General features: G+C 38.4%; 1 protein-coding gene across 1 annotated transcript; it reads left to right on the top strand.

The window, feature by feature from the left end:
- The first annotated feature begins 1,489 nt into the window (after nucleotides 1-1,489).
- On the top strand, nucleotides 1,490-11,063 carry LOC106905346 (uncharacterized). Its single transcript, XM_088011254.1, has 4 exons — nucleotides 1,490-1,672; nucleotides 5,132-5,192; nucleotides 6,610-8,079; nucleotides 9,167-11,063. The coding sequence occupies exons 2-4, from the start codon at nucleotides 5,182-5,184 to the stop codon at nucleotides 10,725-10,727; spliced, it is 3,042 nt and encodes a 1,013-aa protein (XP_087867380.1). The 5' UTR covers nucleotides 1,490-1,672; nucleotides 5,132-5,181; the 3' UTR covers nucleotides 10,728-11,063.
- The last annotated feature ends 9,985 nt before the right edge of the window (nucleotides 11,064-21,048 follow it).

The raw sequence follows: 21,048 nt of genomic DNA, 5'->3' as shown, positions 1-21,048 counted from the left end.
AATCTGAGTGAGTGAGAGTGAGTGAGAGTGAGTGAGTGAATCTGAGTGAGTGAATCTGAGTGAGTGAGTGAATCTGAGTGAGTGAATCTGAGTGAGTGAGAGTGAGTGAGAGTGAGTGAGTGAATCTGAGTGAGTGAGTGAGTGAATCTGAGTGAGTGAATCTGAGTGAGTGAATCTGAGTGAGTGAGTGAATCTGAGTGAGTGAATCTGAGTGAGTGAGTGAATCTGAGTGAGTGAGTGAATCTGAGTGAGTGAGTGAGTGTCAGTAGAAGGAACATTTATAATAAGAAATAATGTCCAGTGATTAAAAGTGAAGTAGTGAAGAAAATATACAAACCTTAGTTTTTATTTTGTTTCTTAGTTTTACATTTAGTAAAAGAACAGTGTGCAATTATAAATAATTTATAGTGAAATATAGATGAAAATAAATAAACATTGTAAATAAAGTATTTAGGTTTTGCAGGAGCAAACTCACAAGTAATAGATTTAAATAAGCAATATGTTTTCTGTCATTTTCCTTTTAAATTGAAACGTTACCTTCTGGAATATCGACTAATATACGAGTTAAATCTAAACTTTTCTGTCTGTTTTTCAGCCATTTTTCACCAGTTTGTGTGAGGTCATGTGACCTGTTGCTCCTCCTCCACTGGAGTATAAAGGCTGGCACTTCAGCCCATCGTTGCTCTTCCTGACGAATCCTCATCACAGGTAAGAACGCCACAAATATCCTCTTCAAAAGATGAATTTAAATTCAGGTCAAACCAGTTTTCTGGTATGATTAAACATCAAGAGAGTCTGATCATCTAGAGATCATTTCTTTCAGAAAGAAAACATGCTGATGTGTTTCTGTTTCAGAAGTGATAAAACTGCAGAACCCTTCCTGATCTTAGAGCTCATGGACATTTTATTTGAAATATATTTGCTTATGTCATTCACACATTTCTTCTGCATTTTGCTGCTCTTGGTGTTGCTTGCAGGCTAAACATACATTTTTAGATTTCATTAGATTTTTCCTTCAAACTGTATTTCCAGGTTCTGTATGCAGAACATTTTAATAGTTTTGCACCCAAACATGATTAAAAGTTTGGTTACAAGCTTTTCTCTGTGATTAAATACTATTTAATAAAGACTCAGCACAGGAACAAAGAGCTGCCTAACCACCAATGAAATGATAATCCACACATACAGAGATTAGCTCAACTCTGCTACTCCCCCTGCTGGCAGCACACAGGTTAATGCTGCTTTATAATGAGGTAAACTGGCATGTCTGTGTTGTTTGCAGTGTATATTAATGTGATCTCAGTATTTTATTGTTCTGCAAAACAAGAAGCTGGTTAACAGCAGCTATGCTCTATATTATAATCTTTTCATGTTTTAAAATGTAAATAAATATTAAAAATAACACAAGAGTGAAATGTTTCCATTTAAAATATATTATTTGCTCAAATATTGAAATGTGGGAAGATTGAAAAAGAAACAAACTGTTTAATTCCAAAGTATAAAACTGATGAGCGACCTGCAGGGCGGTCACACCTGGAGCCGGACAGCAGCACCTGGAGCCGGACAGCAGCACCTGGAGCCGGACAGCAGCACCTGGAGCCGGACAGCAGCACCTGGAGCCGGACAGCAGCACCTGGAGCCGGACAGCAGCACCCATCGCCAGCCCATCAAGGTGTTCAGATAATGGATGCGATGTTACAAAGCTACGTATTTCCACCACAATGTCTGACTTTGAGGATGTTGCCTCTCATGACTCTTTCTGCAAACATGTCAGGATAAATTAATGACAGCCTGATGTTGGTGTCAGCTAACAGAGACCGTTCTCATAAGACTTCTCCCTCTGAATCATATAGGTCTTCATTACCAAATCTAACGTAAGACAGTACATCCCTCTAAACCAGGGGTGTCAAACTCAATTTCACCGAGGGCCACTTCAGCATATTGGCCCCCCTCAACGGGCCACATTGACGGTACAAATCAGGAGTGCATCCCTGCTAAAACACCCCAGACAAAAGGCTGACTTCCCTCATTCAGTTCTGTAGAGGCTTATAATGAGTCAATGGTCCAGGTGTGTCAGAGAAGGAATGCATCTAAAGCTGCAGATGGTAGCTCTGGAAAACTAGACTTGGGCACCTCTAGCATAAATGTATAAAATACAATTTTATACAATGTATAAAATAATTTATTTTATAAGATAAAATAAATTAAACACCACCTCATATTGTTAAATAACTGATTTTATGTACTGAAGTTTTAAATATTACATTTGAGTTTCCATGGATGTAAAATTACTTAAAAATTACAATATTTAAATCGGTGTCACATGGGCAGACATTATAGACTTTATGCAAAGATTTAGTTTCAGAGGCAACTGAAATCAATAAATTAAAAAATCCTTTCTGAATATCATCTCATGGTCTCTGAACTAAATGTGTCTTTCTGACCGGGAGCTGACGGCGTGTCTTCAACGCCATTTCAACCTATGTTGGCTGGTAACAATCTGAATGCATTATGGGAGATGTAGTTTGTAGTCAATTCGTGCTCAAAACCTATTTTAAGTCAATCATCAGCCTATAAAATACTGGGGGGCCACATGTGGCCCGCGGGCCTTGAGTTTGACACATGTGCATTACGCCATAGAACTGCCAATTGGTAATTAAAGTAAAGTAGCTTCGATTTCAAAGAAGCCAACATTGAAGTCGATTGGCAAATGAATCATAACGAAGGAGGAAGGCTCTTGTCTCACTGCACCCCAAGAGATGCATAACCTCCAAAAAAACCATTTCTGTCTGGTTTTGAACCAGAGACCTTTTGCGTGTAAAGCAAATGTGATAACCACTACACTACAGGAACTGAACTCCTCTGCTTTGTTTCAGTTTGAGGTTCCAAAGTTGATGATGTGAGATGCAAAGCATGAAAATTTAAACTGAGGCTTGCACTCGGATGCCTGGATTCAGAGTACAGACCATGACACCACAGAGCCTTGTTGACCTTAAGTAAACACCTGTGATACTAAAACTGTTTCTGAACCAGAGACCTTTTGCATGTAAAGCAAACGTGATAACCACTACACTACAGGAGCTCATGCTCTTTGTAGTGTTCCTGGTAGATGATCCACATTTTGTTAGAGACTAATGTCAACGATGGGCATGGAACAATGTCAAATACTTACAGATCCTCTCAGAGAGCACAGTAACTTGGTGAACAAACTGTCAGACTTATACTTGTGCCTAATATTATGTATGTTGTTTTGAAAAACATTAGAATATAAGCACTTTTATCAAATCTTCATTGTGGTAAGATCATGTAAGTTCTTCTTAAATCCATGGAAACCCAACAGTTTGTAAGGTAGGTGAGTTAGCTCAGCAGGTTAGAGCACCGTGCTGGTAATCCTGAGGTCATCAGTTCAAACCCCATATGGGGCAATTCATGTGTAAGGTCTTTCAGACAATCAACACTTCAAAAATAAATAAGGGTTCAAAAATAAAATCAACACTTTGCAATTAAAAAATGGTTCAAAAATAAAACCAACACTAAAAAATAAATAAGGGTTCAAAAATAAAATCAACACTTTACAATTAAAAAAATGGTTCAAAAATAAAATCAACACTTCAAAATAAGGGTTCAAAAATAAAATCAACACTTCAAAATAAATAAGGGTTCAAAAATAAAATCAACACTTTACAATTAAAAAATGTTTTTTTGAACCATAACAGGTAAAGGTAAGGTAAAAAACTTTATTAATCCCATAGGGAAATTAAGATTGTCTGTTGCTCACACATTAATTCACATCCACACGCATTAAAAGTGATCTAGTGAAAAGAACTTAAATACAATAAATACATTAAAAATGCTAATTACCCTGTCTTCCTCCCTCAACACTCCCAGAAGTCACAGCATTGTGAAGCCTAATGGCCCGTGGGACAAAGGGGTTTTTAAACCTCTCAGTTGAACATTGCAGTGAAAGAAACCTGTCACTGCGGGAGCTGCTTTGGTTGGAGAAAACAGTATGTAGGGGATGTCTTGTGTTCTCCAGGACTAAACTGAGACAGTGTCCTCTGTTCCACCACTGTCTCCAGACTCCAGGCTCACACAGACCACAGAGCCAGCTCTGCGGATGAGGCGATTCAATCTCTGTATGTCCCTCTTCTTTGCACTGCCTCCCCCCCAACAAACAACAGCATAAAAAAGCACACACCAGACTGTGCAGGGTAAAACACTCAGAGTTCAGTTGATCTGTTTAGATCTGACAGATCCAACTGACTGATGAATTAGCGCAGATTTTTCTGCAGATGGGAACCAGGAGGAAGTTGTTCAGACCCCAGCGAGTGAAGTGATGCTAATTTAAGTGAAGTCGCTTAATTAAATTTATTAAGTTATTGAGGTGATTTTTGTCACTACGAGAAAAATGTAGATACATTTAACTGCTTAATTTGTGATGGGATCTGGATTCACGGTGAATATTAACTAAACCGCATAAAATGCGACTAATATGATTGTAATTTCACGGTCTAGCGCCACCTGCCGCCCTGACACCAACTCACACATCTTCATTCAGCCATACTTGTAAATCGATTTTTCTTTTCTTGGACGTTTTGATGTTAGCTTGTCGATGTCTCAGTTTTATTCGCTGGGAAAACCAATAAGCAGCTTGAGGTGACTCTGCTGCTCTCTAGTGGCGAGAAGCCGCAATGTTGGCTGGTAACAATCGGAATGCATTGTGGGAGATGTAGTTTGTAGTCAATTCGTGCTCAAAACCTATTTTAAGTCAATCATCGGCCTATAAAATGCTGGGGGGCCATATAAAATGACATGGCGGGCCACATGTGGCCCGCGGGCCTTGAGTTTGACACATGTGCTCTAAAGGAAACCTCATTTTAAGCCTCAGGCCAAGATGTGACCTGTTTGGTTGATTAATGATTGTTACATATGAGGCACACGGGGATTTAAATGCTCTGTAGGAGCCTGGAGATAAGAACTCAACCACGATACACAAATCAGTCTTTGACTTTAAGCAAATTTAGTGGACATACTGTTGATATTCTGCACCAAACTGAGAATTAAAAAGGGTCATGTCATTTTACGTTAACCTGGACAAACTTTGGTTTCATGTCTTTTACTTATTATCCAGGTTCCTAAACATCTGAGAGACCTTAGCTGCTTTCCACTGCAGAGCGAACAATGGACAGAACGTGAGTAGCACCAACCTACACAGCTATATGCAGTCAGATAGGAACAAAATAAATCATATTTGTATATTTTCAAACTGATATGGAAATTGCACTTAAAATATTTATATCTTATTTATGCCTTTTTATATGAGTCAGTAGAAAATGTCCATAGTAAGATGTCAGACCTCACTGCTCCCATTAAAGTGACAGTTGTGTCTGGTAAGAAGAGCTCTCAGTGGAGACTGCTAATAAGAAGTAAAAGAAGCCTCTGCTGGGAGGACAGAATGTAAAGGGCAAAAAACCTGCCTTCACATTTCTTGTGAAATCTTTAAAGAGAGACTGGAAAACTATCCCTCTAAACATGAAACGTTCTTTGCTCAAATCAAACAAGATTATCAACAAGCCTTGTTTGGCTTGTGACTGCAGCAACTGAACTCCACTCTACCAGGGCCTGCAATGAAAAATTATTCAAAATGGCTGACGGGGTTCTAGAGGGTCGTCTTTCTCTCATCCCTTTGTCGGATGCAGACAAGGTGATAGACACTGTAAAGGTCTAATTTAGTGAGTGGCACTGCCGGTTCGAAAGCAGAAGAGGTCAATGGGAGACGGTATTTGTTTTATGAGTGATCTGGGGAAAGCGCTGACCATCCAACATTAATGATGAAAGATCAGGGTAGCAGGTCAGGAAAGCAGAGGAGTTTTTGTCCATCCGTATTCCTGCATCTACAGGGGAACCCTCTGGATTAACCCACATATTTACAGTGGCAACCAGTAAATGTGTTACAGGTAAGGTGGACCCAGAACCCTCCAATGTTGGCCCAAATGAAGCAGACGTAAACAGAGTCCAGTCTGAGGATATGGGTTTTTATGAGCCGCTTTTTCACTCCCCAACATTACCTTGTTTGATCTTCCACAACCTGCTGCCAAGAGCAGACCTGTTTGTGTCTACATCAAATGTAGAATGAAATTCCTGTATGAACTCCTGAAAGGAGGAGTCAAAAACTGGGTTTTTCCAAAAGCGGTCTGTGGTCCATCTTAAGGCCTTGCCAGTTAAACCCAGGATATTAGAGGTCTTGTCTTTATCGGACGGAAAAGAGTGAGAAGCATGGCTGAACACAAGGAAACGTAGCAAAAATCCTCCAACTTAGCCAAACTCATCCAAGAATTTCTCTGGATTAGGGGAAGTGACATCACAAAAACTAAGCCAAAGGTGAGCAGATGGTTCTGTGGCGACCTGGTGGAGTTAGGAAAGCCAGAGGTCTCTGAATGTTCTGTGGGAGCTGAGTAAGGAATATCTCTGAAGATAACAGATTTATTATTATTTATAAAAATATTCACTGAAAAAAATGTTTGTCAGAAAAACTCTCCTACTGACAATGTTCAATACCAGTAATATATGTTTCTAAGCAAAGTCTAATTCCTGCTTTATCTTCCACAGGGCACCAAGCCGCCCAGGATGTCCTGCCATCTACCAAAAGAAAACCACAAAAGCTAACTTTGGGACAGTGACCAGAGTCACTGTTGGTAGAAAACAATTGAACAAACCAAATAAAACCATTTTACTTGTTGGTGAAAAAGGAGCAGGAAAGTCTGCTCTGATCAACGCTCTGTTCAACTACGCCATGGGAGTGAGGTGGCAGGATGAGGTCTGGTATTGGATCATAGAAGATGGAGGTCAAAGTTCAACATCAGATGTGATCATGTATGAGATCTTTGATTCTGAGAATAAAACTCTGCCCTACTCACTCACCATCATCGACACGCCTGGCTATAGAGACACAGATGGACTTCGACATGACGTCATCATCAATCAAAGATTGTTTGACTTGTTTCGGTTAGAAGACGGGATCCACGAGGTTCATGCGGTTGGTGTGGTGATGAAAGCAACAGAAACGAAAATGAGCGACCAGCTGTCATACGTGTCTGATTCAGTGATGTCTCTGTTTGGAAAAAGCTTGGAGAAAAACACAGTGGCGCTCATTACTCACTCAGGTAGAACAACACCTAGCATTTCTGTCAAGGGTCTTCAGGCTGGAGGAAGTCAATGTCCTTACTTCATATTCAATAATCGTCAGTATGAGGCCCGAACAGAGAAAACTAGCACAGACCTGGAAGAAGCATGGAGCCTGACAGAGAAGGGAATGAGCCAATTCACAGCTTTTCTTCAAAAGGTCTCAGCTCTGCAGCTGCAGGTAGCAGTCGGCTTTAACTCATTCATCAGACTGACAGCCTCCATCCAGAACCTGCAGGAGAAAATCAAACTAACTGAACTGAAACAGAAAGAAATCAAGCAGATTCAAGAAGCTATGAAGAAACACAAAGAAGAGATGAGGTTTAACAAGAAGTTAATTGTGGAGGTAGATGAAGCCTACAAAGATAAAGAACTTATTGAAGGTGAGACGTCTTTCTTTAAATCAGCTGTCTGCTGCACCGTCTGTGAGGAGAACTGCCACTTTCCTGGATGTACGATGGCCCTGAGCCCTGAAGAGTGTGAGGTCATGAAATTAGCATCCTGTACTGTTTGTACTGGGAGATGTCCTGCATCAAAACACGTTAAAGGCAACTGGAGGTATGTGACCAAGACGAGAAAAGTTGAGAGAACCAAGGAGGAAATAAAACAAAGATATTTCAAGACTAATTCAGACACAAAGGAGACAAACCTTACAGAAACTCTAGTGAAGGAAATGGAAAACCTGAACAGAAAGAAGGGAACTTTGATAGAAAAGTCTTATCAATGTGCCATCAAATTGGATCCAACTCTCCTCAAAGTGAATTCAGTTTCCACATACATCAATTTGGACTTCCTGATCAAGAAGATAAAGGATGGCGGAGACACAGAGAAGGTCCATAAACTAGAAATGATAGACAACCAAATGGATGGAGGAGCCAAATCAGTCATTGGATGCCAGTAGGTCCAACATTTATTAAGATTTAACAACATGTTTAACTAGCAGCTTACACATGACAAGGTCCTTACTGTCTGTTAACAGAAAATAGCATGGTTAAGAAGACTGCTCAAGGTTTTAGCTTTTTAATGTGTAAAATGTTTTATTGTCTGAAAAACATGTTTAATTGTAGGTTATTGTTAATATAAAACATTTTCAATCAATCCCATTAGTAAAAAACACCACTTGTGTCTGTGTTTGGTTTCTAATCCAATCCCTTCGGTAGATTACAGGCATATCTTGAGGACATTAAAATCCAGATGACTCTAAACTTTATTTTGAAATCAGACAAGACAGAAGTTGTTTTTGGAAGAGAGCTTTGGAAAAATAATCTGCTTAGTCCATCACTTGATCTGGATGGCAATACATTGGCCTCCAATAATAACCATCAGTAAACCTGCAGTCTGAGAGTGAAGTGCTCTGTTGGGAACATCTGGACCAATCGGATCTCTGATTGAAGCTAATATAAGATAATATGATCTGTTTTTAATTTTCATCAGAACTTTTGCAGCAGCATTTTGGATCAGCTGATGGTTTTTATTTGGTCAACTTCCTGAGAGTAAAGACTTAGTCCAGCTTTGAGGTAACAAGTGGATGGACGACTTTTTCAGCATCACTCCTGGCAATATTCCAGAGATGAAAAAGGAAATACTTGACACATGTCCAATATGGACTTTAAATGACATATTCTAGTCAAAAACACCAGAACTTTAAAGGAAACAATCCAAAGTTCAACAACACATTTCAACACTTCACACATATCACCTTAGAAATAGAACAGGACTTTTATATCTTAGATGCATCTTGCTTTATTTTCTGTCTGGTTGATCTTTTAGAGAGATTTGGGTTTTAAATTATTCTAGGACTACATAGCATTTTATCTTTAGTTTGTAAAATTGTCTTTATCTGTTTAATTTTCATTACTTTAGCACAAATCTTTTTCTTTCTATAACATGTTAAAATGTAAAAGTTGGAAAAAGGCTAGACTGAAGATTTATCTCTGCATGTTTTTCATCAAAACGCTAACCTTAATTTCTGTTTTTTGTACAGGGTTGACAGCACATCCATACAACATATAATCTCTAACAGTGATGTCATCAGCCCAGGAACTCCGGTTGTCTACCAGCTTAAAACAAGAAAAGAGACTGTTGAGACCCTGACCAGAGTGACCTTTGGTAAGAAAAAACAGAGCAAGCCAAACAAAACCATCCTGCTTGTTGGTGAAACAGGAGCAGGGAAATCTACTCTGATCAATGCTCTGGTCAACTACGCCATGGGGGTGACATTTGAGGACAAAGCCTGGTTTCAGATCGTAGAAGATGAGAATAGAAGTCAGACAGAAAGCCAGACATCGGATGTGATCGTCTATCAGATCTTTGGTTTTGAAGGTAAAACTCTGCCGTTCTCTCTGACCATCATCGATACGCCTGGATATGGAGACACCAGAGGGATTGAATATGATGTCATTATTAGTGAAAGATTGTTTCAATTGTTTCAATCAAAAAATGGTATTCATGAACTTCATGCGGTGGGTCTGGTGGTGAAGTCGAGCGTGAATCGTCTGAGTGACCGACTGAAGTACATCTTTGATTCTGGGATGTCTCTATTTGGAAAAGACATCGAGGAAAAAATTGTAGCTCTGGTCACTCACTCCAATGGAAGAAAACCAAAGGACTTGCTTGGGGCTCTCAATGCTGCCAAGATTAAATGTGCCAAAGATGAGAAGGAACAACCTGTTTACTTCCTTTTCAATAACTGCCGATATAAAGAACGGACGGAGGGAACAGAGTTTCTTGAAAGTGCTGACAAAATAGCAATGAAAGGACTGAATGGCTTTACTGCCTTTCTGGGAAAAACTGCACCTCGAAAACTAGACATGACTTTGGATGTTCTCAATGAACGGATCAGACTGTCTGCCTGCATCCAAAACCTGCAGGAAAGAATCCGTCTGTCTGAGCTGAAAGAGGCAGAAATTACACAGATTAAAGAAGCTCTGGAGAACCACGAAGAAAAGAAGGAGAAGAACGAGAAGTTTGCTGTAGAAGTTCATGAAGCATACAAAGAAAAAGAAGCCATTGGAGGAGAGATGTGGTTGATGACTCTGATTAAAGGAGCAGTCTGCTGTACTGTCTGTGAGGAAAACTGTCACTATTCTGGGTGTACTAAACTCCCCAAAGACTGCGAGGTGATGAAAGATGGCCGCTGCACTGTTTGCTCTTCAAAATGTCCCGTATCTACTCATGTAAAAGGAAAGTGGAGATATGTTACAAGAACAAGGAAAGTTCAGAGGAATATGGAAGACATAAGGAAAAGATCAAAAATACAAAGACGTTTGAGCTTTTTAGAAAGTTTTAAGGGTGAGATCACAAACCTGAAAGCAGAGAAATCTAATTTGCTTGAAGAGTGCTTCCAACATGTTGTCAATCTGGAGCAGATTGCTCTTAAAGTTAATTCTGTGTCCACATTTGTCCACTTGGACTTCTTGATTGATAAAATGAAAGAAAATGGAGAAACAAAGAAGGCCCAAAAGCTAGAGGAAATAAAGAAAAAGGGAGATGAAGGAATTGGCTCCATATTGAAGTACATGTGGGGGAAATTGAAAATAAAGTGAAATAAGAGCCAAGCAGCCATCTGGGAACATCTGACTCTGATTTGATTATATCTGTATTATATTTTTCAAGTCTCTGGATAAAATGAGCAAAAATATGGAGACTGTCTGATACATGAAACTGTCAGAAAAACCTTCATTATGCCATTTCTAATAAGTTGATAAGGGTTTATGGTTGTAATCTGATCCACCACAATGTCAGTAAAATACAAGATGTGTGGATTTCCAAATAGTTTTTCTTTATATTTTTCACCTCTGTGGGTTGGCTTTATGTTTATACAACAATGTGTACACACTCAGGATGGTTAAACCTGCCTTTGAAAGTTGCCAGGAAAATAATTTGTTAGAGTCCATTGTGTGTCAAGAGTAAAGTAATGTGGGGAGCACACTTAGCCTCCCCTGTGAAGGAACTTGACTTGCAAAGAGGCATAAACTCAAGAAAGCTTTTATGAGAAAATGAGGACAGGTGGACGCACTTGTTATGAACAATGGACCAGAACAATTGGAAGAAAAGTGGACGAAATGGACAATATTCAAGACAAAAGACAGCAACAAAAAATAGAGAAAGAACTGGACAAACTGGACGGGACAAAGGTCAAAGTTTCATGTTATGTAATGCGAATTGTTCATATATGTTATGAAAAATGCTAATAAACGGTTAAATGAGAAAAAAACAATAACCATACAGGAGTAAACCAAAATAAATAATACAGAACAAGATGGTCATTATAGAACATGTAATGGTTTTAGCATTTAACACTGATTTTAAGGACCCTGTATAAATCTCACCTTATATGAAATGAGAAAATCTGCAAGTCAAGGTTTTGTTCCAGAAGTTTGGTGGTGTGAATTCATGACTGTAGTACCATGAAAGGCTCTGTCGTGGTTAACCCGTTCACCCTAAAAGTGTATTTGGGCTGCAGTTCATCTTATGAACTTATTTACATTAATTTCACTTCATTCTTTTGCTTTTGCTATGACAACTAGTTCAATGCCAGTTTCATAACTCTATGTATTATAATCATCCAACTCAATTCATTAAGTCCTTTCATTTCAATTTGCTAAGGTTTTATAACTTAATTCATAAGGGGGGTTAACGTGACAAATTTAAGTCACTCTTACTCTAATCATTTATTTTGTTCTAATAAACATTTAAAATCTCTTTGACTTAATTCTACAGAAAGTCAACTCAAACTTTTAAGTAGCTCCAATCTAAATATTTTGGCCTAATACTCTTTTTACAGTGTCCTCTAAATACTCTCTAACTTAAAAGTTACAAATCTTTTTCTTAAAGGACCTTTTTACTTTTACTTTACTTGAAATAATAAAGTTGTTACCATATCTGTATCCCTCGTCTGACACCATGACTCAGGTTTAGGAGGGACGGCTTCCAGGGTGCAGAGCACAGTCCACATAAGGAGGACTTAGTCCTTCACGCAGCCTTCGCAGGTTTGATGCCCAGCCTGATGACCTGAGCTGCAGGTCTTCCTCTCTGTCACTGACCACTTTCCTGAGTAACTACGCTCAAATAAAGGCTGCCTCAGCCAAAACCCTTTGAAAAAAGAGATCCTTTATTAATTTACTTCTTTATTTGAAGTAAACTAAATTATTTGAGTAAGACTGACTTAGATTTGTCATCTTAAACATAATTAATAAATTTGTTTAAAAAATTAACAAATTGAGTTGGATGATTATAATATATTAAATTGGTTAAACTTCATAAATTAAGTTGAATAATTAATTGAATTGCTTGTTACCAATTGAAGCAATTTAATTAAGTTGGTTCAACTAATTTCTTTTTAGGGTGTAGTTCAGTTTGTAGTTCTGAGGTAAACAGTTTAAAATTTGCCAATATCCTGCGAGCTTTCTGACAATTAGGCAAAACTCAATGAAAATGAAACCATGAATAATGAATGAAAGGTCTGTTCCAGAGAATCACCTCTCAGAAGTGTAAACTACAGGCAGGAGTGAAATGACTCATTTGATTAGGCATTATGTTTTATGTGTCATTGACATATTGTGGGAATAAACAAATGAAGTTAGTGCTTTAACTTTTTAGTTGCAGTGCAAACCGCTGATAAGAAGCATGAAGGCTGTGAATGTAAATCAGGAAAAGTACTTCTCAAATTGTTTGTTGTTCAACACTCTGAATAAGTGACATGTTGATTGTAAACATCTAAATTACAGTTATTTTTACTGAACACATGGACTCACTCCACATGTCACAAATAAAACCAACATTTTTTTTTGGCTCTGGTGTCCTTCATCTGAAAGTGACAGACAGGAAAGTGGGTAATGAGAGCGAGGGAAGAAAAGTCACCAGGCCGGGATTCAAACCTGCCTGGCGGCTCGAGCTTCATCGCAGCTCTGTGTGCTGAAGGATTTCTGAGCTTCATGTATCTAGAAGTAAAACACCAATATTACTTCGGTACAGGAAAGTAAAATGATTTGTAAAGTTTTGCAGATCAAACTGAGAATCAAAGCAGCAAAGTAGCCATGTCCAAATATGTTTCAGTTCAATCAATCAATCAAGTTGATTTGTTTAGTACATTTCAGCAACAAGGCAGTTCAAAGTGCTTAACATGATACAAACCAATGAAGAAGTCAGAAAAACAACAGTCAATAATTGAGAAACCAAAACATTAACATTTTCATGAGCGCCATCATCAACGTCATAAGTTACTCTTCTAATCAATCAGTCAATCAATTCACTTTATTTTGGTATATCGTCAACATTAAACATCGGAAACAAAAAAAAAAAAACCAAACCCATAATTTACCAAGGAAGCAATAGGCTGAAGCCAAAGCTTATTCTTGTCTACCCTATCTCTTCTTTTCTCTTCTTCTGTTCTCAACAGTTTCATCTTTACGACTAGGGATGGGAATCGAGAACCGGTTCTTGTGGAACCCGTTCAACACATCTTACGGTTAATGTAACGTGTGACATATTTACTCCAAATATGTTTTACCAAAAAAACAAAAACAAAACTACATGTTCAGATTTATAATCCTAATTAAAAACCTCCAGCATCCTCAAACAGCTGACCACACAGCGTGCAAGCGATTGGTATGAATTTAAGCGTTTGACATGTTGCTTAGCAACAGCAGAGACTCTCCAGGGGGCGGAGCTTCCAGCACAGATTCTCCTGCATGAATGGCCCAGGTAACGTTCAATGGGCTCTTTGCACCTAAGGCGTTGACGTCACATCTCCAGGAGCTAATGCGGCTCACTTTTTTCCGCTTTGAGTTACCATGACTGGTAGAAAAGACTAAGTCGTATTTCAGTTGAAAAAAACAATACTATTAACATTGTTGTCTTCCTAATATAATGGGCTTTTAAGTTTTCCTTAATTTCCAAGCGATCCTGAATTAAGAAGATGGCTTGTAAATATCTGTTGCTACCAGCTAACGCCACACAGCAAAGTTTGCAGCCTTCACTTCACTCCGGATCAGCCTAAAACTACCGGGGATACGGATGGTAAATAAAGGAGCCTCCCTGAGTTATTTCCATGGAATCACTTCTATATTCAGCCTGAAAGAGTTTATGGGAACGAGAGAGCAGACCAGAGCCAGACAGCCGAGCAACTGATCCGCCTGTACATCCTGCTGTAAACACCGTCCTATCTGAGCTCTTCACAAGAAACATGCAAAGGTAATAAAACGAAATAACACGGAGACATGAAGCAACACGGTCATATTTTTCTAAAAGCAGCAACTTTGAACCTGAACAGCTGAACCAGATCTCTGACACCAGAGCTGCGCTACTGTTAAGCTATGAGGCTTGTTGTGCTTCGTCAGGCTTCGGAAGCTAAAAGTCCGAACCGGAACCTCCCCGTTAGTCTGTGACACTAACGACAATAAACACACATGATATACTTGAAAATAAGATAAATACATTGTCCGTTAGAATGTTTAGATACTTAAATAGCACATTTTACAAGAACAATGTCCGAGAATATTGCCTACTAGCATAAGCTAACGTTACTGTTAGCCACAAAGTTTAAGTAAAACTCACCTTCGTGTCAGTGAATGTATAACGAGGCGAACATCTTAAAACCTTTCTCCAGCTGACTTGTTGGGGCTTCGGATCGATGTACAAACCTTGGCCAAGCACTGCAAGCATCTAATGTAAATGATATTTGTATTGGAAACAATCGAGCCGCTTTACCCCGAACGCGGAAGCTGAGGTGCAAAGAGCCCACTCCTGTGCATCCTGGTTACTGAGTTAATGTATGAATAATCCATCACATCGACATTTACAGTCACGGACAATAAATCAAAATATATTTTCAGACGAGGCTCATTTATCATAGTAAAGACACAAAAACTGTTGATGTGCAGAAAGTTACATTTCATGTTAAAATGTTCATTTGCCAAAGGGATTTTTTTTTGTTTAAGCAAGTTTAAATTGTTTTAATCGAATACAACTTAGTGCATATTTTGAATTAAAGTTTATTTCATTATTCAATGAGAATCAATAAGGAGTCAAATCAATAAGATCTATAATAGAATCGATAGCTATAAATTCCATCCATATTTACAACAATTCTGACCTGTATTTCTTATAAATAAATGTAACATGATTAATATATTATGGTCCAGCGATGTACTGGCAACATGGGCCTCTGGAACATTGACTGCTGGAGAAAGGCACAAGCTCACCTTGTAACCCTGCAAGGATATGGATATTGTTACATAACGGATGGAAGGATGTATAATACAATACATTTTAAACTAAAATATAACATTTTCTTTAAATAAGTATACTGCCTTCCCACAGAAAATGCAGAAGAAACACCTGTTGCTCAGAAAAGGTGGGAGAAAAAGGCAAAGGGGTTCAAGTTCCCTATCGCCACCACATGCATCTGTGCTCCGTCTGGTCTCTTTCACACCTGCAGCCCGTTAGCGCATCAGTCCAGCTCTTTTGTTCCAGCATTCACAGGATCTCCTGCTCAGCCGCTGTGCTGGTTCCTCCCATCCTGGCCTCCTGTCATGCATCGGCTGCTTTTGTTTGTTTTTTAATCAGTTATGCAGCCACTGATTATGAGATTCTTATACTGAATTTTTTATTTGTATTGCAATTAGTTGCTGAGTGTTAAATGGTTTTTAAACATTTTTCACTGTTACTCTATGCGCTTTTGCCAACCGATTTCATGGAAGAATTTCCTAACTTGTATGTATAGTGTTTACATCTATTGTACATTGAGGGACTACAAATAAAAAGAAATATGCTAATTCTGGCACACTTTGCATTATGCATTGTTCCTTCCAAAATAAATAACTACTAAGTTCAGACCTTGTAGACGAGTCCTTTTCTACAAACAGGTTTTTAACACTGGACGTGAGTCATTCCCTCACCTTCTCCCTCAGCTGACTGTCCTTTCAATACAGTTTATAACTGCAATTTGCTGGCCTCTAATTTCATTTGCAAGTTCTTCTTTCCGAAGTCCAGTTAGTTGACGAAAAGCATTGCTTTTAAAATACCAGAAACTTTAAAAATATAAAATAAAATTAAGAAAAGACAGATTAAAAATGTCCTCTAGCGATGCTGAAGTTGAGCTTCACCAGTACAAAGCACTTTTCCAGATTATCGCAGCATTTTATGCTTTGATGCTCTGCAAGAACCCTTTTGCATATGCATTTAATTGCACAGCACATGCAATTTTGTTTACTCAGACAATTAGTAGTTCTTATTTGTTAAATGCGATGATCATAAAATAATTATGAAATACAGTTTTTAACACTACATAAATTCTATTATAACCTTTTTAATAAGAGCTTATTAAAAAGGTTAATTCTTGCTCCTCTCACAATGAACAGGATGCTAACTGCTTATGTGGCAGATTTGAACCTGCCACATAAGCAGTTAGAAGAAAATGTTTCATTGCTGTGATTACAGTAAAGATTTCATTTTTGAAAAAATGTTTTCTTTATCATGTCTACTTTTCAGTCTATCATCAAAGTTTACATGCCTGCGTGGATAGAGAGAAGGGAGGTTTGACAGCATGTGTTGACATGTCGGTTTCTCTTTCTGTGGACTTACAAAACCAAATCCATTTCCTGCTGAGCAGCATTTTTAAAAGCTGACCAGATTTCCAAGCAATGTTGCTTTGACTTTCTGTAAATGTTTCTGAGACAGAAATAACAACAGAGAAAAGTCAGCTTGCTTCTGTTTTATCAATCAAACCGAAACACTTTCTCCATCCTCACCTCATTCGTGAACAAGACCCGGAGATACGTGAACTCCTCCAAATGAGGAAGGAACAAGAAAAAATGGAGATGATGTCAGATCATTGTCCAGACTCAGACCTCCCTGCCACTTTGAGAGAAAGTCATAAAAATTCACTTGTGGCTGACCTTTAAGTCAGACAAAGGAATGTGGCCTTGGAACTGGTATGACTAGACAATGGATGAGTGGGTGGAGAAATCAAGAAAAGGAGAGAAAAGGAAGCTGAGAGGGAGAAGAGATTGGTGAGGAAGGGAACCAATGAATGCTAGTGGTGCTGAATTCAATTATTCTGGATCCAGACAGTCTAACATGACGCAGACTTAAAATGGTAGCAACAACATAAGAACATCACAATATATAATCAGAAAAAAACATTAAGTAGGCATGCAACAGAAATGTTATTTACCATAGCAGCCCAGATAAAGGAATGGTTTTTAGTAGTGTTGAAACAAATCATGTCATAGCGGTGTCCAGAAATCCAAACTTAATGGAAAAAAACTCGTTCTCCTCAGGCAGGCGTAAAGCTGGTGCTCCAGTTGGTTCTCAGCAACAGGTCTGCCCATGGAGACCAGCTGTGATGACTTCTCCACTCCTCGATGAGGCTTTTCCAACCAAAAGCCAGGGAAGTATCTTCATCGCAGATGGTCCTACAGGCAGACCTGTCAAGAGCCTTTCAAGTCTCTTTGAGATCGCAGAAATGTGGATCACTTCTGGAAGCGTTGCACTTTCTAGAAGTGCAGAAGTCACTTTAAAATCATTTTTTAAAAACCAAATACATTTTTTTCACATCTATTATCTATTTATCAATCAATCAAAGTTCCCTTGCATGCTCTGATTTAATTGTCTTTGCAGGTACAGGTGTTTAAGTAGAGGGTGTTGGTAGCATGTACTGGATATGTTATATTTGACTTAATTTGAATAGTCAAGGGTGTGTATGGGTGGAATAATATGTTGGTCTCTCTTTCTCTTGACTGTAGACATTTCCTGCTGAGCAACATTTTAAAAAGCTGGACAGACTTCCCAGAAATGTTGCTTTGACTTCAAGAAAATGTTTCAGAGACAGAAATAATAACAGAAGACAGTTTGTTTTGGTTTTATGAACCAAACAAAAACACTCCAGAACAGTATTGAACAGAAATATCCTTTACTGTCCTATAGTGGGGGAATTCAGGTGTGCAAGCAGCGAGTTAGAAGTTGTAAAAGATTATTTTAGTAATCAAGTATTCTATTGATTATCAAGACAATTACTCTAGTAATCGAATAAAAAAAATGAATATCAAATATTGGTAAATACTGGCAAAACAGCAGCATTACTATCAGATATCATCATTGACCCAATTTTTCATTTGAGCAGCCCTAATAATAACCTTTCTGTAGTTTAGAAAAATAACTTGTAACAATAATAGATAATAACCTGAAGACAAATTATGCAAAAATCTGAAATTATTTAGTAGAGCCAGGCTCACTGACATTTGTAAAACTGTCTATGCTCCAGTTTTTAGTTTATTTTTTCATCTTCAGTCAATTTAATACATGAACTCTCACTTTTTCCAGCCATTTATGGCTTTTATTTCCATGTGAACGATGGGGTTTGGCTCCTTCATCACACAGAAACTCACCTACCAGCTGTGTACTGCCATGACGCGCTCCAGAGCCCTGCTGTATTCAGTCTGCAAACAGTGCAATGTTACCTTTATTTTCCCGTTTGTCTGGAAAGCTACTTACATGAAGCATCAGCTAGACCACAGCTGCCTGCCGTGTTCAGTGTATCTGTATAAACACATCTGCAGCGCTCTTCCCCGCTGTTTGCTCTGAACATCAGCCACCAGGCAGAAGCTCCAGGAGGAGAAAGGCTCCCATACTCCATTCAATGCTCCAGTCATTTTAAGGATGCTCATTGGTCCCCCAAAAACCAATAAAAACCCAGACATTATCATAATTCAATGAAATACCCCCATATTACCTGGACCAAACTTGAAAATTGGATGTTATACTGCAAACACTTGGCACTCCTCAACAATTCAGAGGTGGAAGTGAGAGCGCTGCGCAACACAAATAATCACCTGGCTGCAACACGGTGAGCTAAATGATAAAACATATTTTAACGAGGCTTTGAGGCAGATAATTTGCCTTGAGGAATTTTATTAATCAAGCAACAATTTAAAGCACTAAAAAAGGCCTTCAAAGCTGTGGGAAAGTAGGAAACTCAGAATATCCCAAGGTTTTATAAACCTGTGGATTTGAGTAGGTAGGTCAGAGGCACTTTTGGGATCCAAGGAACCCTTAAAAGGGGTAAAAATGATTATTACTGATAAAAAAAACATTTAAAGTGCCTTTCTAGAAGCTGTAGGAATTGTTTACATCTTAAACTTTTCAGTCTAAATATCTCTGATCTGTAGTATAAAAAATATAAACTTCATAGGCTTTTATTTAACATTTTTAAACAATTTTAAGCACAGGATGAGCATATTGAAGGTATAGTTTAAATCAGGACAAGTCCTTTTGAAGCAGCTAATCTTAAGGCTTACAAAACCTTAACAGTGAAAAGACTGGAACAATTTCAATACACCCAATTTATTTTAATGGTAGTTTAAATCAGTGTTTTTCAACCTTTTCTGAGCCAAGGTACATTGTTTTAATTGAAAAAATCTCGAGCCACACCACCAACCAAAAATGTAAACAAAGATACTCTGCAGCCGCCTATATTACAGCCATTATTATCAAAGTGTCTTGAATAGGAATCAAATAAACACAAAAATGTATTATTATATTTTACATTTCTTATTTCAAATTGCACTTAACATGTCCACTTCAGAAATACACCTGAACACCTGAACAGCCACAACACTGTGGTGTGATGCATGAATGTAGTAATTCTCTTGTTTTAATGTAAAATGCTCTGTACCTACTGCCATCTAGTGATAATAAAATTACATGATTACGCCGCTAGTCACTACTACAGCAGAGACACTCAAAGATGGCATTATTTGCAGATAATTAATTCGTTTTCAAAAAATCTTTTAAGACCAATTACCGTATTTTCCGGACTATCACCGCACCATACTATAAACCGTACCTTCACATTTTTTTAACCTTCCCCCCCCTGGAAACTTACAGAAACTTGCATATATCAGCCGCACCGGCCTAAAGGCCGCTGGCATCTCTGCCGCTCTCGGTTTCCCATAAGGACCCAGCAGAGGGCAGCAGAGGGCTGCGTCCTAATAACTGCTGGATATATTAAGGACGCAGTTCTCCGTCTCCTAATCCGTTTTGTTCACGCCGAGTTTACGTGCAGCGGCTTTATTTCCCTCCTGTTCTGTCAGATCGATACTCCTCAACTTAGAAGCTGCATCATGAGTTTGAAAACATTTCTCCGTCGTTCCTGCTGCTAGCATGTGGTTGTTCTAAATGAAAATTAGGGCGTTCTTCTTTGATTTCCAATTTTGACTTCCAATGATTCACTTCCTGCTAAAGAGCCCCCTGGTGGTTGAAGAAATATCCACAGAAAAGCCGCATGTTCAAAATGTAGGAAAGAAGTAGCAGCTTATAGTCCGGAAAATACGGGAGGTGAAATTGGATAATTTCCACGGCACACCTGACGATCACTCACGGTACACTAGTGTGCCGCGGAGCAGTGGTTGAAAAACACTGGTTTAAAGACTATTTAATCAGTTCAAATTTACTTCAATGCACGTATTGCCCCATAATCAAACTTTTAGTAGAAAAATGAAAAACTTTGCAGTTTTATCTTATTATAAGTATTAGATTTATTACACACATTAAGGAACACATGGGAATATAGTAACTCCTTGAATTTTTGAGAACAATTATCTTGTTTCACAAAGTTTCTGTATTCCTTGAGAGATGGATGACAAACAGACTCAAAGATGTTTTGTTTGTAAACAAGTCCTGTACCTTTTTCTTGCTTGTCAAAGTTGAAAATACCAATGGTCAGTGGTTAGAAAGCTGCCATGTGGTGTGAATGAAAAAGTAACACAAATTTCAAATGCAGAAACTTATATAATAGAAGCAACGAGTTGCATCGTTTCAAGTAAACCGCAAAACAGCGCCTCCTAGGGGCCTGTTTGATTAACC

The sequence above is a fragment of the Poecilia mexicana genome, unplaced genomic scaffold (genome assembly GCF_051168715.1).
Source record: "Poecilia mexicana isolate PSO_F unplaced genomic scaffold, ASM5116871v1 scaffold_12, whole genome shotgun sequence".
NCBI lineage: Eukaryota > Metazoa > Chordata > Actinopteri > Cyprinodontiformes > Poeciliidae > Poecilia > Poecilia mexicana.
This window is presented reverse-complemented; position numbering and strand designations above follow the sequence as displayed.

Excerpts from the sequence above, each read along its gene's own strand:
- LOC106905346 (XM_088011254.1), top strand. Across the intron at positions 8,080-9,166 it reads AAATCAGTCATTGGATGCCA|GGTTGACAGCACATCCATAC; the intron begins GTAGGTCCAACA and ends TTTTTTGTACAG.